Here is a 23,202-nt window from a genome sequence, read left to right as displayed (position 1 = left end):
GGGTTTGCACATCCCTGGGTTTGCACATCCCTGCTCGCTGGGGCAGCGCCCAGGCAGACAGAGGTGCCCTGGGACAGGCCCTTCCCCACAGGATGTATCACCTCAGCAAACTGGGCCTCAGATTTGCAGATGGAGAACTGGAGTACACGTGACTGAAACGTCCCCAAACTGGCTGAGGGTATTTGGGAAGGACTGAACTCAAATAAAGAGTTTGGGGCTTCAGACAGGGCACCATCCCCCGCACAGCTGCTCGCCTGCCTCCAGAGGGGTCTGTATTTGACCCAGAGCAGCTTGTTTGGTAAAAGCCCAGATCAGGAGGTCCCTGAGCAGCAGTGACAGCCACAAAGGCTGTGTCTGTGTTGAGGGATGAGCAGGGTGGACCTGTCCCACGTGTGCAGAGCAGCAGAGGGAACCTCGCCCTCTCGCTCTTCCCTGCTCTTGCAGCTTTTACAATCTCTTCATGGCTGACACCAGGCAGCACGAATTACAATAAATGGCTACAGGCTTGTCCTTTTTGGCACGGCACAAGAGCTTTGCTTCTCAATGCAGAGACTTGTCACACTCAAGAAAATTATCCAAAGCCCAAAAAAGACATGAATTCAAGGTGCATTCATTAAAATCCACAAATGCCCTGTGTGGACAGTCTTACTCAGAATTACAGTGGTGTTACTTTGGTGCATGTAAGTTCATTTTTGAAGTGAATTAAACTAAACCAAATTAAGAACATTTTAATTAGTGCTGAGCTCTGCAGAGGGAAATGGACTACTTATTTCCTTTCGTAGAATGTATTTTTTTAAAACTTGAAGGAAGGTTGGACTGGCTGTAGTGAGCTCTTTAGCTAGAATTGACACCAATACTAACCCTTGTACTATTAATATTTGTCAGTAAAAACACTGGGCTTCACAAAATCTCTTTTAATCCCATAGAAAGCAAGCTTTCTGGCATGCTCTTGAGAGAGATATTCATTCCCTCTGGATAACCTAGAATGGAACAGTATGTAGATAACTAAGCATGCCTACACAGCACAAATTGCATCTTCTATTTATGCAGAATCAAGTCAGAATTGTAAAGATGGACAAATTTATTTTGATTGCATTATAATTCATCTTTTTTGTAGAATTCAGAAATATTCAGATGTATTACAGTCTCAGATTTTATTTTCATTCTTCTCCTGGACAAAATCAAGGGACAACATCTGGCTCAGGGTACGTGTGTATTGTTATTTTTTTCTCTCTAAGTAAAATGTATTGTTCACAGGGGGATTGGAGATTTAGATTTTTGCTCAATCGTTTTTGGGCAGCTCCCCCTTTTAGCAAAGCTCGTTGGCTAGCGCTCCTTACAAGTCATCATTACAGGAAGCAAAGCAAAAACCAGGGGAGAAAGTTAGACTTTGCTTGAAATCTCTGGAACAAAAGTGCCTGATCCAGCAATTTATTACCAAAGAAGAGATCCTGTGCTGTTACTCCTATTTAATGCAACCACAGGCAGCAGGTGAGGCACAGGCACACCCCAAGCTGCAGTGGGCATTCCCAGCAGGTCCGGGAAAAACATGGGCTTTGCTGAGCAGTTCCACAGAAAACTCACCAGAAATCAATTCAACCGCCGAAAAATCCCCACAGAGTGTTTACAAGGAAAGCAAAGACAGTAAAACCTGTTTGCATTGCGGTGTCAACCTACACAAGCACAGTCCAGTGTTCCCTTAAAGCACACTTGAGCGTGCGGTGCCATACAGAATGTGCTCACAGTCGGGAAATGCAGAGTCAGCTGCCTCTCCTTCACCAGTATCTCAGCTGGCTGGCTGGAAAGTCGTGATAAAGAAACAACACAGAGACAGATAAGGTCCCAGAGCTCAGCAGTGAGTGAAGCACCAGCACGGGTAAGGTGCTGGGGCTGCACACACATCACGGGGGCTGCCCGGGAGCCCGGCTGGCTCACACTGCTGGGGATGGCACACACAGCTCTGCTCTCGGGGCTGGTGCTTCAAAGGCAGCTCAGACCAAAGTGCTGCAGCAATTACCCTCTCATGGCTGGGGTACAGTGATAAATTAGTCAATGGCAGCAGCAGACAATTCCTAATGAGTGACTTTTCATACCAGAAAATCACCGCTGCTGCCAGTGATTGTTAGCTGTGCTGAGACTTAGCAGAAGAGCCACGAGGAGGACGGGCCATGGCAGCTGCCTGCTCTATCTCCTCTTTGCAGGAACACAGAAGCCCAGAGAACAATGTGGCACCGTTCAAAGGCTTGCCCTGCTGAAATAAAAACCCACTGGAAGCCACTGTGACTTCTGAGCGCTCTGTGAGGGCGGTGGCTTTGAATGGGAAATGTGCCCTGGAGAGCAAGGACAAACAAGGCCCCTCTACTTGCCCAGCATCTGGGAATGGTCACCCAGATCACCTCCATCTCCTGAGCTGGTCAATCCTTCGACCCACACACTGCTGCCTGAGCTGTCACCCCGAGCACAGATGCTTGGGAAGACCATCAGCCCGTTCTTTTGAAAAATGAGGAAGGCTTTACAGGCACAAGTTTCATGCCTTTCTGTCAATAATCCAGCCAGAGCAATTATTGCTGTTTTTATCTACTGCTTCCCCAGCTTGAACAGCATCAGGCTCTTCTGCCTTGGAAGGAAGCACCGGACTGTTCTGCCATCAAGGAAGCCAACTCTGGGCTACAGATCTCAGCCTTGTATTTCATAAAATACACATTTCACACATCAGACAAAACACCCACCTGGCAAGTCACTGTATGGTGCTGACAGAGAGTATTTCAGTCAGTGGGACAATATGGGTCTATTGTCAATCAAACATCACTTGTACAAAATCGCATTTAAAAATTAGACTGAAAAAACCCAGTGTGTCTGCAGAGTCAAATGGTCCAAACGACTCAAGGTGCTGCTTCAGGAACAGCCCTGTGTGCAAGACATCACAACTTCCAAAAGACTTCTCCTCAAGGACATAGTAAGGGCAGACAGAGAGAAAGCCAATGAATAAGAACACCCGGTTCCGGGTTACTCACCCCGCCGAAGCCCCGGAAGCGCCGCAGGACGTCGTTGTTGATGAAGCAGGACTGGGCTGGGTCACGCAGGGCCTGGTCCAGGAGGTGGTCGATGAAGTAGATGCCCGGCTCGATGGTGAGCACCATGCCCTGCTCCAGGCTCCGCGCCGTGCGCAGGCTCCGCAGCCCCGGCTCCTCAATGCGCTCCACGCCCTGTGAGAGACACACGGGGCTGACACATGGGGGACCCCGTGCCAAGCATGGAGCCCTCCCGTGCTGACCACTCCGTAGCACACAAAATACAAGAAATAATCACAAAGGACTGAAACTGAGCCATGCAATTACCTCCCTCCCATTAGTCCTCATTTAGCTTTCACACAGAGCAATAACCAGCTTTCAACTCAACACCCAAACTGCTTTTTGCACCACAGAAACCCTGGGTTTTGACATGGTACTGTTACTCTCTACCTTGGGAGAAATACTGCACTATGAAGAAAAAATAATTACTTGTACCACTCCTTTCTCTACCCTGCCTTGCAGAGTATGGTATTTTAAGTGACATGCAGATCTTGAAATGCCCCTGCCACGTCATGGCTGAAACAGCTGAACTATGCAGCAGAGAAGAATTTCTCCAAGGATATGCAAATACTTATTCTCACCGAATGTTATTAAAATTACACATTTATGATCTTGATTCAGGAGCAATGAGTCTACACATGACCTCATAAAAGCAGCCCATTTAAAACTAAACTTTTGTCAGATTCAGACTTTCAGGCAACATGGTGCTGATTGGTATTATTAAAAGCTAAGTCAAAACAAGCCCTGACTAGCAAAACATTCTCTTCTTCCCAAAAGCTGGTAAAGTAAAATGATATATGAGGACGTGCTTAGTCAAGGAATTAGAAACACTGCAAAGACTAGTTAAGGATATTAATTTTCTTCCCTCAAATGTGCCAGGTATTGCAACATCGGAATAAATATATCTCAGTCCCATTAGCTTTTTGAAAATTCTTTGCAACTGTAGCAAAATTTCACCAACAAAATATCATGATGAGCCGTAAACAGCTCAGGGCCCACCAGTTTGCAAACACACACACTGCTCATGAAACCTTTCCTGCCTTGGCCAGTGAGTCAGAGGGACCACGGCGTTATTTATCTGGTCTCCATGTGGCCTTCCCAAGTCTTGCTTCTGGCCCAAGCCACGGTAATTTTCCTTGTGGGCAGAAGGGGCGACTGCTGTCAGCATCACCAGGAGCGTGACTGGTATCACGAGGATGAACCGTCCCCTTTCTCCCAGACAAAGTGCCCTGCCCAGCGCTGCCCTCGGTGCCGGGGCCTCGCCAGCGCAGACACAGAGGGAGGCCAGAGCATACCCTGCAGATTACCCACGCTTTCATCTTACTGAATCATTCCCTCTTCACAGTGGATACAGCCCTGCAGCACTGTTTGCTCTTGAGTTACACTTTCAGTTCAGAGAAAGCCCATTTTACAGAAATACTGCTTGCAACAGCCCGTCAGCAGTGTTGGCTTTATTCTTGCTGGTCACCCAAGCAATGCTGGACTGCTTTTCTTCCCTTTGCAGAGCTTATTCTGTTCCAATGAACAGCATCTTACAGCAGCCAAGACTTTCAGAGCTAACCAGCCTGGACATTTGGAGACAGGTTTGCCCATTTTCACTGTGTATTCAATATGTTTTATGTCATATGTTTGATTTGGACTTTGCAGAGCACTACTTTACACTAAAATGAGAAAACATGACTTTCTTTTACTGAGCCTAGGAAACCAGAATACTCTGATATTAAGCAAGGCATTTTGCATTTATATTCTTATCAAAACCCACAGAAAATCAATATATTTCTAAAACTTGAAACAATAACTGCACTTGAAATGGAGCCATTTTTCTCTCTGCTGCTGCCCCATGGGGTTTGGCATTTCACACATTCATTGTAACGCGTAAAGGAAATGAGGGCATCCAATCTTGTGGATTAATCTCTCCATGAGCTGTAAACAATTAGATTAGTGTCTGGACCTTTTGGTGTCTTGCCAACTATCTATCGGCTGCTTTACAACAAACAACCCATATTTGGCTTTTAAGTCCACTTCTCCTCAATTCTACTGGTAAATGCCTTTTCCAAGGCAGTCAATCCAAGACAGATGCTAGAAAGATGAATGCACAGCGAGGAAAACAATGGCAAACATCCTCTGAAGGCAGCCCTGGCACAGCCTCCACATTTTTTCGCCTTTTCTTAAAAGAAATGATGCTTTAACACCAGGTGTGACAATCAAGCCTCAATGCCCACTTCAGCCACTAAAGCATCACACAGGCATTTTGTCCAGACTGCTCCCAGTCTGATCCTGCTGGTAGTACACCCTCCAAGAAGCCAACAGCACATCTACAACCCAGGAGCAATGCCCAGACTCACATTTGGAAATGTGCCTCAGCGCTGCAGGCTCCCCAGGCTGTAGCAACACAGGGAGGGTCCCCAAGGCACCTGAACACTCACCCAAGAGTAAAATTTTAACTTCTCTGGAAGGAATTCACGAACACTTTTTGATATTCCCCCCATCCCATCTCAACTCTGGGTGGTGTCAGCTCTTGGTTTCATCTCCAGGTTTTTGGACCTTGCATGTACTGAAGCAGCTACATCTCTGCCATGAAAGCATCTCTGGTGGGCCTTCAGAGAAAGGGTGACACTGCTCAGCTTTTCAAAGCTGAAGAGCAAGCAGGGCACTGGTGGGTGGGCTTGTGGCAAGGAAGACCTACAGTCCCTTTTAACAGGGCCTAGCAAGGTGTTCACCAAGAGATGTGGGAAAGGGGTGAAGAGAGACACAGGTGCTGGCTGTGGCTTGTTCGTGGCCATTCACACTCTGAGCAGAGGACAGCCCCAGCCTGATTTGCTGCGAGGCTGAAGGACAAAATGAGCTGACACAGGGAACAAGCAGAGCAGGGAAGTGACCAAGCTGGGGAGATGACAAAATCCCTTCTTTTGAGAACAACGCTGGGCTAAAACATACATCAGACTATGGCTTCAGCATCCCACGTGGCATCTGATCTCTGGGCACTCATGACCATCCCAGCAGCCACCATGCCCAATCAGCTCCAGGGGCTGACAGTTCTCACCTCTCAGTCTGCTTCAGTTTAGGAAAAGTAGGACAAAAGTGAGAATTTTTTTTTAATGACTGAAACACCACAACCCCCAAACAGAAGCTGACAGGTCTGAAACAAGACCTGCTATTTTCCATCAAGTCAAACTCCATTGGGAGCAAAGCTGGGGAAACCTCTCACTGCCATCCATCAGCATGACTCTTCTGCCACTGATGGATTTTCTTCTTTGTGAGGAGGAAACTTCCCCACACTTCGCAGCTGAACAGCACAAGCTTTGTTTTCAACAATCACCACGACGTTGTTTCGTAGCCAGATGAAATGGAGTAAAAATGTGGGTGCTGGAGCAGCAGCTGTGTGGGTCTCTGTTTCTGCTTCCATTATATCCTGGAGGCCTGGCCACAGAGCAGGACTCTGCTGCACAACAGGAAAGCATAAACTGATAATTTGTCCCCCCAAAAAACATAGAGAATAGTCTAGAAAATATTAATGCCTAGGCATCTAAAAAGAGACTCCCAGTTATATTCTGGGAAAATTACTTTTTGAATAAATTTATTCTCCTGTATATTGCAACAAGAGACTGTATCTGAAATTGTTTTCTAAGATGGATTTTATTTGGAGGTACTGCTCACATTTTAAAATTGAGACACTCCTCCCCAGTAAGCACAGATGTATGACACTGTCATTTGTGACTGTAGTCCTGCCAAGAACATTAGATTCCAATTAATGGTTCATCTAAGGTAACAAAAAACAGCATGTCTAGGCAATAAGGAGCGTCAAGGGAACAAGAGAATTATTATGTAAACTGATTTCATTACTATGTAAGCAAAATAAAAGTTCAAATTAAGTGTAGAGTAATATAAAATATAGATCTATTTTTGGAATAAGCAGGGAATTAGGAAGTATCCGCCTATCCCCCAGAAAAATGGCCATGGAAGGCTAAAATTTGCAATATTCCCAGAATATCTCAGTGTAAGGCTGAATTACTCCTTATTCTGAGTATAAGGATGAACTGCTCCTAAGCAACCTAGTGGTTAATGGAGGTATATATTGCTTTTTGCACGGAAAAACTGCAATGTGTATCACACTGGATCTTGTTCCACAGACACTGGCTACCAGGCAAAGCCATCAGAGGCAGAGAGAGCTCCAGGCCCTCCTGAGTGGGCCTGATCTTGGGTTTTTCTTTGGACCAGGACAGAATAAAAGCACAGGTGATGTCCCTGTGCTGGCTGCTCGTCACGCACAGGGCCATGACACTACCAAGAGATGCACGAGCACAGAGATGCAAGGGCACCTTCCCCCCCAGAACCACCACCCAGAAGTTTCCTCAAGCCAGGCAGTGGCAGCCACAGCAGACAACACCAGAGCTACTCAAATACTGACCCACAGTAAAAGACTCAGGTGGAGACACAAACTAGTTTCTGGTACTTTTTTCCAGTTAAATCATCACAGAACTTTTAGAGCCTGACAAACAGACTGTGCCAGCTGGAATACATCCAGTATACAATGAAGTCCTAACCACTTTACCAAGCTAAGTTGCAATCAAGTATTTAAATTAATCAGCATGCTAAGATTACACTTGGATAATATGAAATGAACACCGAAGTGAAATCTCAGCTCTTCCACTCCTCCCTATTCTCCCTGTGCACGTCCCCAACTTCTAATTAGCTCATTTGCTGCAAAAGGAACGGAGCTGCGTGCAGCTAATAAAATAAAAGTCCCAAATTCCATTTCACTTGTCTCCTGGTCCCTTCTCTCTAAGCCCTTGTTTCACTTGCTGAGTGTTACTAATGAAGATTAGTTTATTCAATCTATCCCACTTTTCCCCAGCAGCCTGAGCTGCCTGTAGTCACCTGAAGGAACTGCTGTCACTCCTGCCTTTGAAATCAGCAGCAGGTTCCAGAATATGCCCCAAGCACCACATATCACTTGTAGCATTTGCAAGTCAAAGCTTCCACTTCTGCAGGAGAATCTAATTACCAGCTGGAGCTTTTGGGACACAGCTCAAAGTTAATAGTGGGGGAATAGAGGGCACACGATGTTTAACCGGCGATTTTACTTGAAATGTTTTCTTCTTTTCCTTGGTATATTATCAGGTTGCCTAATAATTTTCCTGTTATTGCAGGGAATGAGGAAAAGTCACCTGCCACTTATTTGAGGCACTGCTGCCTGATGATTCAGATGGAGCTGAACTTCAGTCCATCATTGTGGCTCTGAGCATAACTTCCCATGTAATTTTTGCTTTCAGATGTCACCAAGCTCCAGTGCTATCATAATGGAAATAATAAATATTTTTTCTCTTAATTTCTTAAGACCTAAGTGTGAGGAAAACAAAGTATAGCAAATAGTAAAAATCATCAAGTTGACAACTACAAAATAAACCTGGAAGATGAGGAGAATATTTAGAAAATTCATAAGAAACGAGATAAAGAATTGCAAAAACTACCAACAACACTATTTTAGAACAAGACCAATGACAAGCACCATTTAAAATCTAATGGACAGGTTTTCTTGTGACACACAGAAAGCATACAGAGATGACTGTCTTAAATGAAAGGGCTTTATCTTTTGTGATAAATACCAATATTAGCAAAAATTGCACAGCAAAAAACCTCAAGTATACCAATGATACCTTACTTTTACATGTAATTGAAAGCAGAACTCTACTGTCTTGTTTTTTCTCTCCTACTGCACCTAGAATGAATTGTTCAGAAACACACAAGCTCCATTATTTGCTGCTAAATTTTCAGAAATATTTGGACAAAATATATTCAGATAAAAACTCTGTTAGCACACAAAGTCTTTTGCAACGAACCTCAAAGAGTCGAAGAAACATAAGCAAGTATCTCCATCGGAAGAAAATTAATCAGAACTAATGAAACACAAACCAAGCAACTAAAAACCCCAAGTGCAATGACTCTTTCTCAGCAGAGTAGGGAAGCTCTGGTTTGATGGAGCGTGTCTGCACCTTGGTACTGCACTGACAGGACCTGAGCCCTCCCTCCTCCTCTGCCTCTGCTCAGGCTCTAAGTTTCCAGAAGCACCCAAACTCCAGCACTGCCCTCACAGGGAAAAGCTGCTGGGAACTGATCACAACTTTTCTGAACACAAGTAAGAAGCCACAGCAGGGTAAGAAGATCTGTCTAACTCTGGGAGGGGTTTAAACCTCCCAGAAGAATCCCAGCCTGTGGGAAACCCTCCTGGCTGGTGTTTGACCCAGCAGGTAACAATGAGCACTATGGATTTCAGTGGTGCCCTGCATGGAAATGCTGCAGAACTGAGAGTTTTCCCCCACCTGTTTCCTTCCTGCACGCTGCCTGCTCAGTGGCCCTCACAACCCCGTGTCTCTGCTGTGCAGGAATTCAAAAAACCAAAAACGAAGTGATGCAAGGGGACTCCATGAAGCAGAAGCAGCACGGCTTTTTTCACCTAATCTTTTCTCAAGGTGTACAGTTGCTTGCAAGAACAAAACCTAAAGTTAAAATCAGTGAAAGGCCCTTTTACTCTTTGCTCATCTAAGTGCCTCCCATACAGGCTGTTTCAGGTTTGCAGGTCCTGGGTACACAAAGCTGGAGCAAGGCTTTGCAAGGTTATGGCCAAGTGAAGCAATTTGCATCACTGGGGCCCTACATAACAGCTTTAGGCTTCTTGGTAAATTCACCTCATCCTCTGCTTCTTAAAGGAAAAAACATTAATGCATCATTTGCAATGCTAACCACAAAAAAATGAAATCTTCTGCTTCAGCATAAAGTAGGATACATAAGGAAAATAATTTTTGCCAGAACAAGAAAGGGAACAAGATTATTCCTGTATTCTCTAGTAGGTTTGGTGACCTAAATCCCCAGACAGTCATCTGGGACCTGGGAGCAAGCTTTCTGTTAAAGCCAGACACAGCTTGTGCACCCCTCTGAGTAGCAGGGATGTTCCCCCAGCATGCACAGAGATGGAAGCACATGGACAACTCCAAAAAAAACCTCTAACCCTAATTTGTTGATGCAGAAGAGCAAAGAAAAGATCACCTTTCCATGAAAATGGAATTAAAAATTTAAACTAAGGTAAATCTTATAATTTAAAAAAAAACCAAAACAAAATGAAACTCTTAATTCATAAGATGCTAAAATCACAGTAGTTATTAACCTAACTTAAATTAACTGGCTTATTATTATAGAAAGTCATCAAATGTACTTAGCATTCTTTAGAGCCTTACAGTCAATTAATATAACATGAAATTGAATCAACTCAAGCACCTAGAGACACAGAACCTAGATTTAAATGAAAACTTCAGCCCCATCTACCCCAGGGTCTGAAAATTTGGGATCACCTACCACAGTTCCTCCATTGCAACAGGCACAAACCCTCATTTATATCCCATATCGAATTTACCCAGAAACAACTGAAAGAATGTGAGAAAACCATCTCCATGATTAAATTTTAGAGCTGAAGCTCGGCCCAGTGGGGTTTTCACCCTTTGAAGCTCTGCCTGACTGAGGGCCAGGTTTTCTGAAGTGATTAGTACCACTGGGGCTGGATTTTCAGAGCTGCTCGAGCTGCAGTCAGGCCCTCAGAAGAGGCAGATGGATTTTCAAAGGAGCGCTCGACGCTCCCTCTCCCTGCGAGGAATTCCAGGGCACACGTGGGAGATGAGATTCCCTGAGGAGCCCTTGGCTGCTGAGCACTTCTGAAAACCAAGACCTTCACTTAAATCTTTCAATGGGGAAACACTGGCAGTTATACTATTTCGAACATCTTGTTCTAAAATAAGAGTTACCAAGACACGTTTATTTCTGGCCAAAACCGATTATTCTTTATCACAGCAAAAACAAACCAAAACAAACACAAAAAAAAGGAAGGGAAATGTTATATTTTCTAATATCCTAGAGTATGCTCTCTTGCAGAAAATCTGCAAGCATTTTACAGTGTTTGTCAAAGGGGAAGAAAGTGGTTGTTCAATGCTGCATGTGAAAGCAGCTTACTGGAAAAGATGAAAACTTATTATTGCCAATTTTGAAAAAAGAAATCTTTGGCTACCAATGAATAACTAATCTAAGCTAACAATGTCTGGAAATAGTTTTTTTGGAACACACAAAACTTTGTGACGGATAAAAATTAGGAAATTAACGTTTATTGTATTATTTCAAATGTAACTGTTTACACTTGAGGAAAAAATAATGGAATAATATCCACTTGGAAAGTTTTTATTTTTAAAAAATCCTTTGTAATACTCCCAGAAATTCCCTCGGCCAAAAGCAAAGAAGTTGCTTTTTAACCAGCTAGAAAAAAAGAGCATGATACTACAGGCATGGGCTCAGTGCACAATAAACACCAAAATGGCTTTATGAAATTCCTTGTGAAGACCTCACTAGCTGGTAGACATTTAAAATGCATCACAAACCACTCCATAGTGTACTAGATGCCTTCAAAATGTGTTTTCTCATGAGACAAGGAGGCCTGGATAACAAACCTTCTCCCTTCCAGCACAGACACGTCTCACACCCGCACGGAAGGTGCCCAGGTGCCCACGTTTGGATTTATTGTCCCCTGAGCCCCACGGTCCCTCCTTGCCCCCCATAAGGCCCTCAGGCCCAGAGGAGCCCAGTGAAGCTCAGCCCATCACCAGGCTTCTGGTGGGTGTTTTCCACCCCCAGGTGCTCCAACGCTCACCTCAGACAAACAGCCCAACACAAAGTGCCTCATGCTTTGGGTCAGACACAAGTGACGGGTCTAACAGAGGTGAAATTAATGCTGCAGAACCCAGAATTCATAATTTTTCAAACTAAGGTGATGCCACACACCCATCTCTGTGCACATTTACATGCAAATAAAGAACATTAGCTACTCACTCGTGCGCTTTTATATATGCTTCCTTCATAGTCAAAAAATTTGCTATTTAGGATTAAATTTTGAAAGCAAATTAGCCATGCAAACGTTCTTAATGTAAGAAATAATTTTAATATTCGCAGGTATAAAATTCTTCACAGAGCTTGGTCACTTTTACATACAGTAAGTATGAAACTGGAGAGCCTAATTCATTTGACAATCCAATTCCTATATGCATTTTTATCTGCAACAGGTTGCTCTTTCAAAACTGTGGATTTATCAGTCTGCTCTCAAAAAAACACCCTTAAATTTAATACACCCCAAAATGATGTACCAGATAATTTACAATTATAAATTCAGTCGTATGAAAATAAAAATTAGTTTCAAAAAATGATTCTATAGCTTGTCTACTGCACTCCTGAAATCTGCTGAGAGATGGAAGGTGTACAGGGTCCACTGCACTAGACTCACACAAAATCAGTTCTAGAAATCTCCCTTGACATTAAGGTGCTTCTCTAACCCTCAAAACATACAGTTTTTACATAAAAACCAAGCACAGTAACTTTGCACTCTCAGAGCTCTTCTCCCTCGTTCCTAAAATTTAGTTACCTCTTTACCCTACCGAGTCTTGAGCATGTGCTCCAGTGGTTTTAGTCCACCAAATTCAGAAAGGGTGGACAACACAAGTGAAAACAACCCAAGCAAAGATGTGCGACAGCAGGGTCCTGGATTTTTAAGTCCATGAACTCTCCAAGGAATCCCAGTCCTTGGAGAGTCTCTGTTTGGAGAGTCTCTGTTGAATGTCTCTATTTGTACAGAGAGAATGCACCTGGGAAGGACAGAGGGGCAAACATCCACCCTTCATCTGCAAGTGCAGAAACCTTCAAATCAGAATAGGGCTGCTTTTGATTTTTGTTTCATTTGTATTAGATGTAAATTTATTAGCTGGTGCTAATACATCGTTATCACAATATTGTGTCTCAACAATAATTATATTGTGAACATAATGTGTACCCTCAAGTATTTAATGCTGTTTCTCCCCTGCCTGCAAGTGAACCAAGGAGAGCAGCTCTTCCCCCAACATGAACAAGCTCCAAAATATGCTTAAACCTCACCTATAAAGTTCTTAGTTTCTTTTGCAGTTTCTTGTAAAAGAACAGCTTACATATGAGAGAAGACAAATGATTCATTTTGTACTGAACTACTGAAAACCCTTAAACAGTTAGCCTCAAATAACACTCAGAAAATCCTCCTGAAATATTTCTGAAGCTGCTGTAAACTTCCTTTCTTTATTGAAACCTTAAGTTCAAATCCCCTTAGAGATTTTATTGCTTTGGTTATCATTGCAAACATATTGCCATTAATTGGTTACAGAATTTTACCTATTCTGCTTTCGGATCGCAGTCGTGAATCACCAAGTTAATTCAAGGGAAAATCATTCTGTGCTTTCTGCAGGAACTCAGAATACAAGAACTTAAGCTTTCATATTTGCAAAGACTGGAAGACTTGAGGGATTTTTCTTCTTTCTGTTCTCATCCCAGGACAATTAATCTACAGTGGTGTCTGTGCTGACACTGTATATCAAAGTTCAAGACAGGGATATGAGCCAGCTTGTTTCCATATCACAGAGCCATCAGGATTTACTGCCCAGGTGCAGCAGTGGGCTCCTGCAGCTGTCTCACATCTGGAATGGAGCAAGTGAGTCTTGCTACAGGTCTCAGGTAGCCTGAGATGCTCTGCCATGGCCCAGAGTACACCAGAATAGTACCACTGACTCACAGAGCAACAACACTATGTATGTAGGAACTGGACAGATTAAGAATGCCCAAAGGGCAGCATCAGTTCACTTCTCCCCACAAACAATTTATGTTCTAATGGATTAATAGATTTCCTCAAAGTAAACTGCATAAAATACCACACCTAAAAAAAAAGAGACACTTAAATGTGCATTTGCTCCACCCCTGAGAAGATGAAACGAGGTAACCACGCACAGAGAACAAGAAATGCTGATTGGATTGAGAGGGGATGATCTGCAGGGGAGTTGAGAAGGGACCAACACTAACCTCTGGGTAGCCTCCAACGTCATGCACGTCGATTCCAAGTAGGTGTCCAAGCCCGTGTGGCATAAATATTGCACCCAGATGAACCTTCACCATGTCATCTACGTTGCCTTGCAGAATGCCAATTCTGGTCAGCTCCTCCAGATGGACTCTGTCAGCCAGACGGTGCATGTCAGGCCAGGAGACCCCTTGGAGAGCAGAAACCAGCAGCTGAGTTAACGATTGCTGCAAGTTTTGAACGACGGCTTTCAAAAAACAGACGTGACACGTGCCCTTTGTTTATATAAAAAAACAAAGGTGGAAGGAGCAACCACATTAGCACAAAAATACTTTGAACAAGACAAAGCTATTTTAACACGCCTGCAAAGTGCAGAAAACTACAAATGGGAGAAACAGCAGCACCTCATAATCCAGACCCACACAAAATAATATTAAGAGACTGTATCTAAGCATGTATATACAGATGTAAATGCATCAGTGAGTCTTCTATAAGAATGTTAAGTGTAGAATGCAGTTATTTAAAAAGCAGAGCATAAAATATTACTATGCCATTATTTTCAATAATGATCATACTACTTTAGAACATTTGAGGTGGACAGTACTTTTCTATGCACGCTGAAGATCTAAAGCCCACATCTTCCTGGCAAAGACACGCTCCAGAAATTAATGATTCCCTTGTGTTAATGGGCTGCGTAAAACACAAATCCTCTAATACATGTACTAAAACAGCATTACAAAATACTGTTGGTTGACTAGAGACAGAGTGCCAGGATACATTAGATTGCTATTATTTGGTATAGGATACAATTTTGTTTGACAAACTGCTGGGGGGAGGAGGGAGGAAGAAAGCAGCTCTTTTGTTAGTAACACAGTGCTGTCTTAATTAGTTCACCATGGCTTTGAGTCATCATCAGTTGCAGAGTCAAGACAACTAGGGCTAAGGTACAGTAGAAGAATATTTTCCCTGTTCAATTTTGGCATGATTAAACAAATAAGAAATGAGCAATTTTTAAAGCCAAACCGCCATCAAGTTCCATTTGCTTTAATCCAGTTAAACGCGCAGCTCTGGGGTCTCGTGAACGTGAATGTCATATCTTAATTACATTAGCACTTTCTGCTGAAAGTACTGAGGCTTCAAAGCCTGAAATGAAATCATCCTATGGGAGTGCTTAAATAACATTCAGCTGTCTGCTGTGGCTCTGATATGAAGATCAGAACCAAACTGGCCAGCACGTGGCTGCTCTGCCTCGCGCACCGTCCACCCCGACGCACCTTTACGCTGGCTGGGAACCAGCTCTGTGTGTCAGGCAGGGGCAGCCTCCTTTCCCCATCACACTGCTCAGGGAACAAACCTTTAGCCTGCTGCCTGCAGGCTCGTCCTGCCAAGCAAGGCCACAAGGCAGAGGGACAGGCACAATGTGCTGCACAAACCCCCGAGTGCTGCCTCGTCACAAAAGCCAACAGTGCCCAAAGCGAGTGATGCTCACCCACGAAATGTGTGCGGGCTTCCTGTCCAAAATGTGCTATTTCTGTGGATTCCTACTTTAGAAAGGAATTTAGATTTTTCACTTAGTAAGAACCAATACAACTAGAACCAGTTGTTCTTTGACAACCGTGTTCAACGTAACTATATTTTACAATAATTTATCTTTCTGAATGTTTGATTGCATTGTAATTTTTGCCTCCCTAGATTCACCTATGCTTCACAACTCTCTACATTAAGCTTCAATCTATTGTATGATAAATTGAAATCATAGCTCTCTCACATTAGGCTCCAATCTACTGTATGATAAATTGAAATCATTACAATCTATCACATCAATATCACGGATATCACACTGGAAGTATTAGTGAATCACAGTTGCTTTCCTGTTTATTTTATAGCTGTGAGAATACAGAATTTCTGTGTCTAAGTCCAAGTTCAGCTTCTGCACTTTGCAGTCAACTCTAACTGCTCTAAAACTCTTTAATCTCCTTTCTGAGGACACTAGATGCTCTTTTGAGCTCTCTCCCATGATATCTTAGCTGAGTATTACTACAAGTCATCTATTTTCATCCCCATAACTGCAAAGCCACATGTAATGTCTGACCCTGGTCAACTATTTGAAGCCTCATCTTCTCTTGATATAAATGAAGGTCAGAACTCCATGGCTGTAAGACAAAACACAACCATACCCCGGATGCTCTGAATCAAGTTAAGATGAGGTGCCTGAGAAAACTGGACATGAGGTGCCTGTTGTTTGCAGCACAGCTCCCCTCTGCAGCTCTGCTGGTGCTGTTGGTCTCAGTCCAAACCCACAGACTCCACTTAAAGAGACAGAGCCACCTCTGTCAAACTTAGGAAGAGATAAAAAATCAAACTGATCAGAAATAAAACCAGCAAAACCACATATCCATTTGTCTGCAGATGTTTAACAGAGCAAATGAATGATGCTACTGCTCTAACTGAACAGACAGCCATGGCTGTAAATCCCGAATATTTCTGGGCACTGAACAAATCCATCAGAGCCCCTTCTTCCCTCGCCTTTACCTCTTTCTTTCTTTCTCACTGACATGAAGTGTAACTATTTCCCCTCCCTGCCCAGAGCTCTGCATTCCCCATCTGTCTTGGCTTTCATATGTTATCTGTTCCACTAGAGACTGAAGACAACAAAAAGCTCTACTGAGAAATAAATACTGAGGTTGGATGGAAAATCTGCAGCTTGGAACCAGGGCAGTGCCTCAGACAGAGCCCAGCAGAACGGCTCTGGACCACTCTGCCACCACCCTGCCAGTGCCATCCCTTCTGCTGGAGATGGGAAGCATGTGAGCTCCAGCTCTCTCCTGAATGCTGCAGGAGCTGCAGATGGCACCAGGGCAGCTCTGGGCAGAGGGAAATTAAGCTTCTGCTGGAGGCACCCACTAAATGACAGAAATCTTGGTTTACAAATAAATAGGTGCTCGAATAGTCTTAATTAAAAAGCAAAGTTTAGAGATAGATTGAATTTATATTCTATTGTCTGGCTCCACGTTTTATTCAATTATGACTATGGTGTGGTAGTATTAGGCCACCCCCCTCCAAGACACTTAACCTACAAGCCCTGTATAATACACTCATACAGACAATTACTTGTGTGCTAAGACAAAACATAAGGACATTTTTGAGTTGACTAGAGACAGTGAATTAAGTGGAGTGACTTTTCTGGTCTTCACTTAAAAAATGGTCATAACCTTGTCTTGTTTGATATGAGAGGATTCCCATCATGCTACAAATAAACTTTAACAATAAGGTATAAACAGGCTTTCCCCTCTTTTTTCAAATAGGCAAATTGACAAAGAAAGAGGATCCAAATGTGAATCTTCAAATATTTCCTACTACCCTTACAATCTTAAAAACATTAACTTTCTGAAGAGAAAGAACTACTTTACAGTAGTAAGACAATTAGTTAAAAGCATAAAACAAAATTTACTGAAAACAGGGAGCCACCACAATTCAAGAAAGATCTCTTAGTCCATTTTATACAAAAGTAAATGAATATGTTGTATACATTTAATATAAACAGAAATATATGACTCTTTTAAAAAGTTATTCTTCTTCTTAAAAAGTTATTTTAATTCTAAAATTGTATTAGTTTTATCTGGCAATGGGAATCCTTATAATACAATGGCTTGTGCAAGCCCAGCTGTCTCAGAGATGGACTGGCATGTCTGCACCCAAGTGTCATTTAGTCAACTTTAAGGGCAGAAGTCCTTAAGTTCTGCTAATCTAATTTTCCTTTGTAGACACTGAACTTCCAATCATTGCAAAACGTGGAGAAAGGAGGAAAAATTAACTACCAGGGTTGATAGCTTGATCAAGTTGATAACTGGATTAGGAAAGTAATGAACAGAACTTTTTGGTACTCTCACATGAAGTGCAATTCAACAGTCTGGACGTGCCACAGGGTCCTGCAGTAAGAGTATGTGAGTCCCTCTGTCAGAGCCCAGAGACACCTTCGTTGTGCTGGGATGTCTGTGCACACATCCATGTGTGGAAAGCTTTGGCATGTTCAAGGAAACAATAACAGAAGAGGCTCTGTGTGGGCAGCCAGGGAACAATCTGCCCGACAGACTGCAGACTTGCAGATGTGAAGAAAAACACACCAGCTAAACAATGCTGAATGAACATCATTTTGTACCAAGAATCCTCAATACATGGGGGCTGCTTGATGTGCAGGCACTTCAGTTTCTGGATTGCTGGTGGTCCGGTGGGGAGCTCTGTGCAAGCTGATGCAGCAGAAGTCAAACACCATATCAGCATTCTTGTAGGGAGAAAAAGCAGCTAAAAAACAACTAAAACCCACAACAAAACAACTTCCAAACAAGTTACTGTAGCATCAGTGATGTGAGTTACTGCAGTAGCTGACTTTTGCAACACCAGCCAGCACTAACATCCCACCACCAATCACTCACTGGGATGTTTTACTCATATACTATTCAGGACTATTATTTTTAAGCTTTGGTGAAGTTTAGCATAGTTGCAGACATGCTTTTTGTGTAAAAACGTTTATGACAGTTGCAGATGTGCTTTTTGTGTAAAAAGGTTAGTTCCATTATTATCTTTAGGCCAATTTATAAACCAATTATAAGTCCACTGACAGATGAGGTTTAAAAAGCTAGATTGGAGGGTCCTTGGACTTTGACAGCTCGTACCAAAAAGAGTCTGTACTCAGGAAAATCTGCTGATGAGGTGTCTGCTCCCTTCTTAATTCTCTGCCAAATGAGATAGTGGGTAATACAGGTCACTGAGGCAGCCAGTGGCTCCCCAGCACAGCTCAGTTACCACGGCTCAGGGGGCTGTGATTTGTTACCTGCACAGGCTTGGGCAAGAGACCAGGGCAAAAAGCACCTTTTACAGCAACCAAAGCACTTGGGATTCCTTGAGATATATAGTGAATGAACGACACAGCACCGACCAGACAGTGGAGATAATGAAACATAAAAGATCACGGAAAACATAAAACCACAGAGGTTATGAGTCTGCAGACCCCATGCAAGCAGTATAGCAGAGGGTTGCAGATATTGAGAAATGGCAAACTTAATGCATTAAATTTGCTGAAAGAGTTTTTTTTTAGAATTTATTCCCATCAACCCAAATGATATTGATACTCCTAGATACTACTGTGACAGAAAAGAAAAAGATAAAATGAATATTGTTTTACTTCCTAAAAATATTTCCTCTCTAATTGTCTGTTTGCCAAACTCACAAAATTTCAGATAAAACACCACGTTCTAGGGACTCAGAAATGTCATATAAGGATCTCTGCAATAATCTGTGACCTCTTTGATCACACTATCAATGAAGAAGATATTTTTTCCCCTCCAACCCCCCAAAAAAGAAAGAAATGCTTCTAGTGAAACCAGAAATCAAAAGCACCCCTATCTTTTAACAAACATACCAAAACTTTTTAAGCAGTAGAATTAAAAAGATGAGTTGCTATAACACATCATACTATAAACTGCTCCTCAGTTGCTGTTAACTTACTGGTATTTTCATTCCAGTGATTATTTTCTGATGTTTTATTAAAAGCCATTTGAGAACATAAAGCAGAAACAGCATACAAAAGTAATTTAAAATTACTGCATGGTATTTAGCCACTTTGGTCAGAAAGTACTATGAAAAGGCCTAACAGGATTTTTTTGGCCACTGCTTAGGGTACTTTGTGGTTGTAATGTGACAATGATTAAACCACAAATGATTTAACAGGGTTTTTTTGTTGTTGTGGGGTGGGGTTTTTTTGCCAGCACAGATGTCACAATCTTACTAAAAAGCGGGTATGGCAAGGTTGTAGGAACTTCTCCCCAAATTGTGCTAAGGTTAAGTTACATTTAATTTCTGAGTGTCCACAGACAAGGGCAAAAGGCCCAATGTCCCCTGGCAGTGCCACTGAAATGCAGACAGAACACACAATCCCAGTCCAGCCAGCAACCCACTGGAACAGATTAAAATCTGCCAACTGGCAGTGACCATATCAGACATAAAACAATAGGTCTTTAAAAATTCCAATCAAACCCAGTTTAAAAAACAAACCAAACCAACATTTAAATACTAAAAACAATTATTTCTTCCCTCTTCACTTGGGTGCTAGAGAAACATTTGTGATTTTCATGCTTTCCTTTTGGCCCACTAAAGGAAATATTCAGTAGTTGCTCAGTCTTTGAGCTTGGTTTCTTGCAGCACCAAGTAAGGCAACTCTGCCATGGCACAAGAAACCCAAATGCTGTGTTCAAACACTGGCACAGTTTGGGCAACAGTGGAGCAGTTCAAAGCTTCATATGCTGTGTAGATAACTACCTGTAGCCTCCTGGGGTCAGCCTTAGATGGCTGCATGGATGCCTAACTCAGGGACACAATTTTAGACTGTATTTTACAGCTCTGGCATGGCCTCAACTGGCTACCATATGATGAGAAGAGCCTGTTAACTTTCCCATCCCAAAAGGATGGGAATTTGCTGCTGTGTCACACCCACAAATACCCCCAGTTCTGACTGCAGGGATTACCAGACCTGACCCTGCCCTGTGCCTTGAATCCCAGTGCCACAGCTCCAGACCAGGATGGACTCCTTCAAAAGCCATTTCTCTATTCCTCAGCAAGATGTTGGACTCCTGGCAGGAGTGAGAGCTACTGAAGGGAAACAGAGATTACTCCCCATCACCTCTGAAACTCGGACCTCTTTTTCAAAGGGCTGAACAGCACTGTGCTATTCAGTTGCACCATGACATTTCTTTTGCATCAGTATGGTGGAACTTTTCAGCAGTAAATCTATTCTGCCTATTATAAACCCTGCACAAGATGAGCTATCACACATCAGAGGCAACATCAGGATAACAGTCTGCCACATGGAGACATGAAGAAAAGCAATATGAATAGATGCAGACGTGGAGCAAGAGATTTCCATGTCTGGGTGCAGCACTGGGATTGAGCAGTGCTGGCAGACAATGTGGATTTTACCTGTTTGTTCCTTCCAAATAGGTGCATGTTGAAAAGAGGAGGAAAAAGACTGGGGGAATGAGGGAAGTGCTTGGAGGGAGTGATTGCAGTATGGAAACTTAGCAATCTTTGAAGCTCAGAAAAGACTCTGTTTAGATAAGATTCAGGGCAAACAGCATAATCTATGTCTAGCAGGTTTGCACTCTGACAGCTACAGCTGATGCAGTGTCAAGATCGAAGGACTTGTGAACTTTGTACTTCAACTCAAATTACAATGTATAACAAGCGCATTTTCTGAACGCTGAGCTGGGGGAAAATCAGTGCACATCACACCAGATGCAGGCGGCTTATTCCCTCAAAGTCACTGTTAAAAGCAAAATTGTACAATGTTACAATATTACAACGTGTTACAATTAGGAAAAAAGGATTTAAAAAAAACCCAAAAACTTAAACCAAAACCCATTCGCTACAGAAAGGAAACCTGCAGCTGATTTAGGCTGAGTCTGTAAAGATGTCTAAGTGCATTTGCCCTGTGCATCTCTGAAGAAAAGATCCGCACATTCGGCTGAGCTGGAGAGCTGCAGGTTTGCCTCCAGACGCTGCTCAGAGATCTCAACGTGAGAGGGACTTTGGGGCAGAAAGGCCCAACGGTTTCAAAGTGCCTGTTTTTATCCACTTGGAAGTAACTCAGCGCTGCTTTGTGCTCCCCAGCGGTCACTGTTTGCAGGGCTTGGCCCCTGCGCTGTCACAGAGGGGAAGAGCAGCTCCCAGAAGGTCAGAAATCCTGCATTTCAACAGAGGGTCTGCAGGATCTGCTGAATTTGGCAGAAAATATTGCCTTTTCCATCCCCTCTTGCTTGGGTTGCTGCTGTTCTGGGCACGGTTAGGTTACGTGACCAACCACGAGGGCTCCAGTAATCGATGGCACCATTTCTGTTCAGTATCTTGCAAGAATCAAGAATCCCAACTTGATTGTCAGTGTATCTTTAGTACCTTCAGCTTTTTTTCCCTAAGCAGTAGCAATGCTTTAAGCACTTATACTGACAAAACCAGAATTAACTTGCCACAGAAAGCTATACTGCCTTTGCTGGGTCAATCTTGGAGAGGCAGTATTCAAAGGGAAACTTCTTTATGAACATCAATGCCAGCAAGACATACACAGCCAACTCCATTCAACAGAAAAGGGAGAGAGCAGACTACAAATAGCTTTTTAAAACATATATTAACAAGATTTACTTTCCAATCTGTCTTTTAACACAATAACACATTCTGAATTGCAAAGGGGAAAAAATAATATTGCAGCGTCATTCAGTAAGATTTGTGAATATTAAGTACTGGTTACAACATGCCCTGCAAGCATTTTTCTTCAGAGGAATTGGTATAAAATCTTTAACTTCTGTCATTATTGTTTTATTTCTGAGAATAATTGTTTTGCTTCAAATATCACAGTAGACTAATAATGATCAGCAGTGCTTTGCCTAAAATATGGCAATCTGAATGGGAATAATTCATATGGGCATTTTGAAATTATACAAGCTGTAAAATAGATTGTGCTCTCACAACTTTCCCTGTTGTGCTTTTGTCAAAAATTCCAGTTTACAGTCCAGTTTCTTTCTGAAAATTAATCAAAATCAGCTACTGTTTTTATACAGCAAAATAGAGAAGCATGCCCACATGGTGTTCTACTAAGCACAACTTTGGACTACATAAAATAAAACTCAAATGACTTCCATGCAGAAAACACCCACTGGATGTGAATAAGAACCTTGCTTGTACTTAACTTGAAAGGAATAATTATTAATTACAGCCACAGTTATTTTCTTTAAGTATAATACACTTCAATCCCAGTTGGATACAGTAACAATTACTCTAAAGCTGTATATTCAAAACCAAAAATAAATCTGAATTCTAAGGAAGTTACAGAACTGTCATGGACAAAAAGAAGCAGTAATCCGTGAAGCTGCAAATTTTGAATTTGCATATGTTCATAAGTCCAACTCTGCTCAATTTAATAACAGAAACAACTGGTGGTAATGTGACCTGCAATGTCAAATAGGTAACCTAGCTATTAGTTTCCAATTAAACAGTTCTTTAACTGAGTTAGTCTAATCCTTGGTTTTATTACTATCCTACCTGAGCTGAATTCTCCACTATTCTTTCTTAATGAGAGGCATTTTATTAGAACCTAGAACAGGGAATCATACTGCTACTTTGAATTCAAATCCCAGCACTTTTTGTTGTCTAAAAGAGGTTATTTATGAAACCAGTATTGGGTCACTG

General features: G+C 42.5%; 1 protein-coding gene across 3 annotated transcripts in view; it reads right to left on the bottom strand.

The window, feature by feature from the left end:
- Positions 1-23,202, bottom strand: part of PEPD (peptidase D) — a 145,049-nt gene that overhangs the window by 5,140 nt on the left and 116,707 nt on the right. For all 3 annotated transcript variants that reach the window (XM_027701541.1, XM_027701543.1, XM_027701542.1), the window contains 2 exons: positions 13,977-14,161; positions 3,015-3,206 (listed from right to left, as the gene is read on the bottom strand). In XM_027701541.1, the coding sequence (XP_027557342.1) occupies positions 3,015-3,206; positions 13,977-14,161 (377 nt within the window). The remainder of the gene's footprint in view (positions 1-3,014; positions 3,207-13,976; positions 14,162-23,202) is intronic.

The sequence above is a fragment of the Neopelma chrysocephalum genome, unplaced genomic scaffold, assembly GCF_003984885.1.
Source record: "Neopelma chrysocephalum unplaced genomic scaffold, ASM398488v2 Primary Assembly neopelma1_159, whole genome shotgun sequence".
NCBI classification, from domain to species: domain Eukaryota; kingdom Metazoa; phylum Chordata; class Aves; order Passeriformes; family Pipridae; genus Neopelma; species Neopelma chrysocephalum.
Note: the sequence above shows the minus strand (reverse complement) of the source record. Positions and strands in the feature narration are given on the sequence as shown.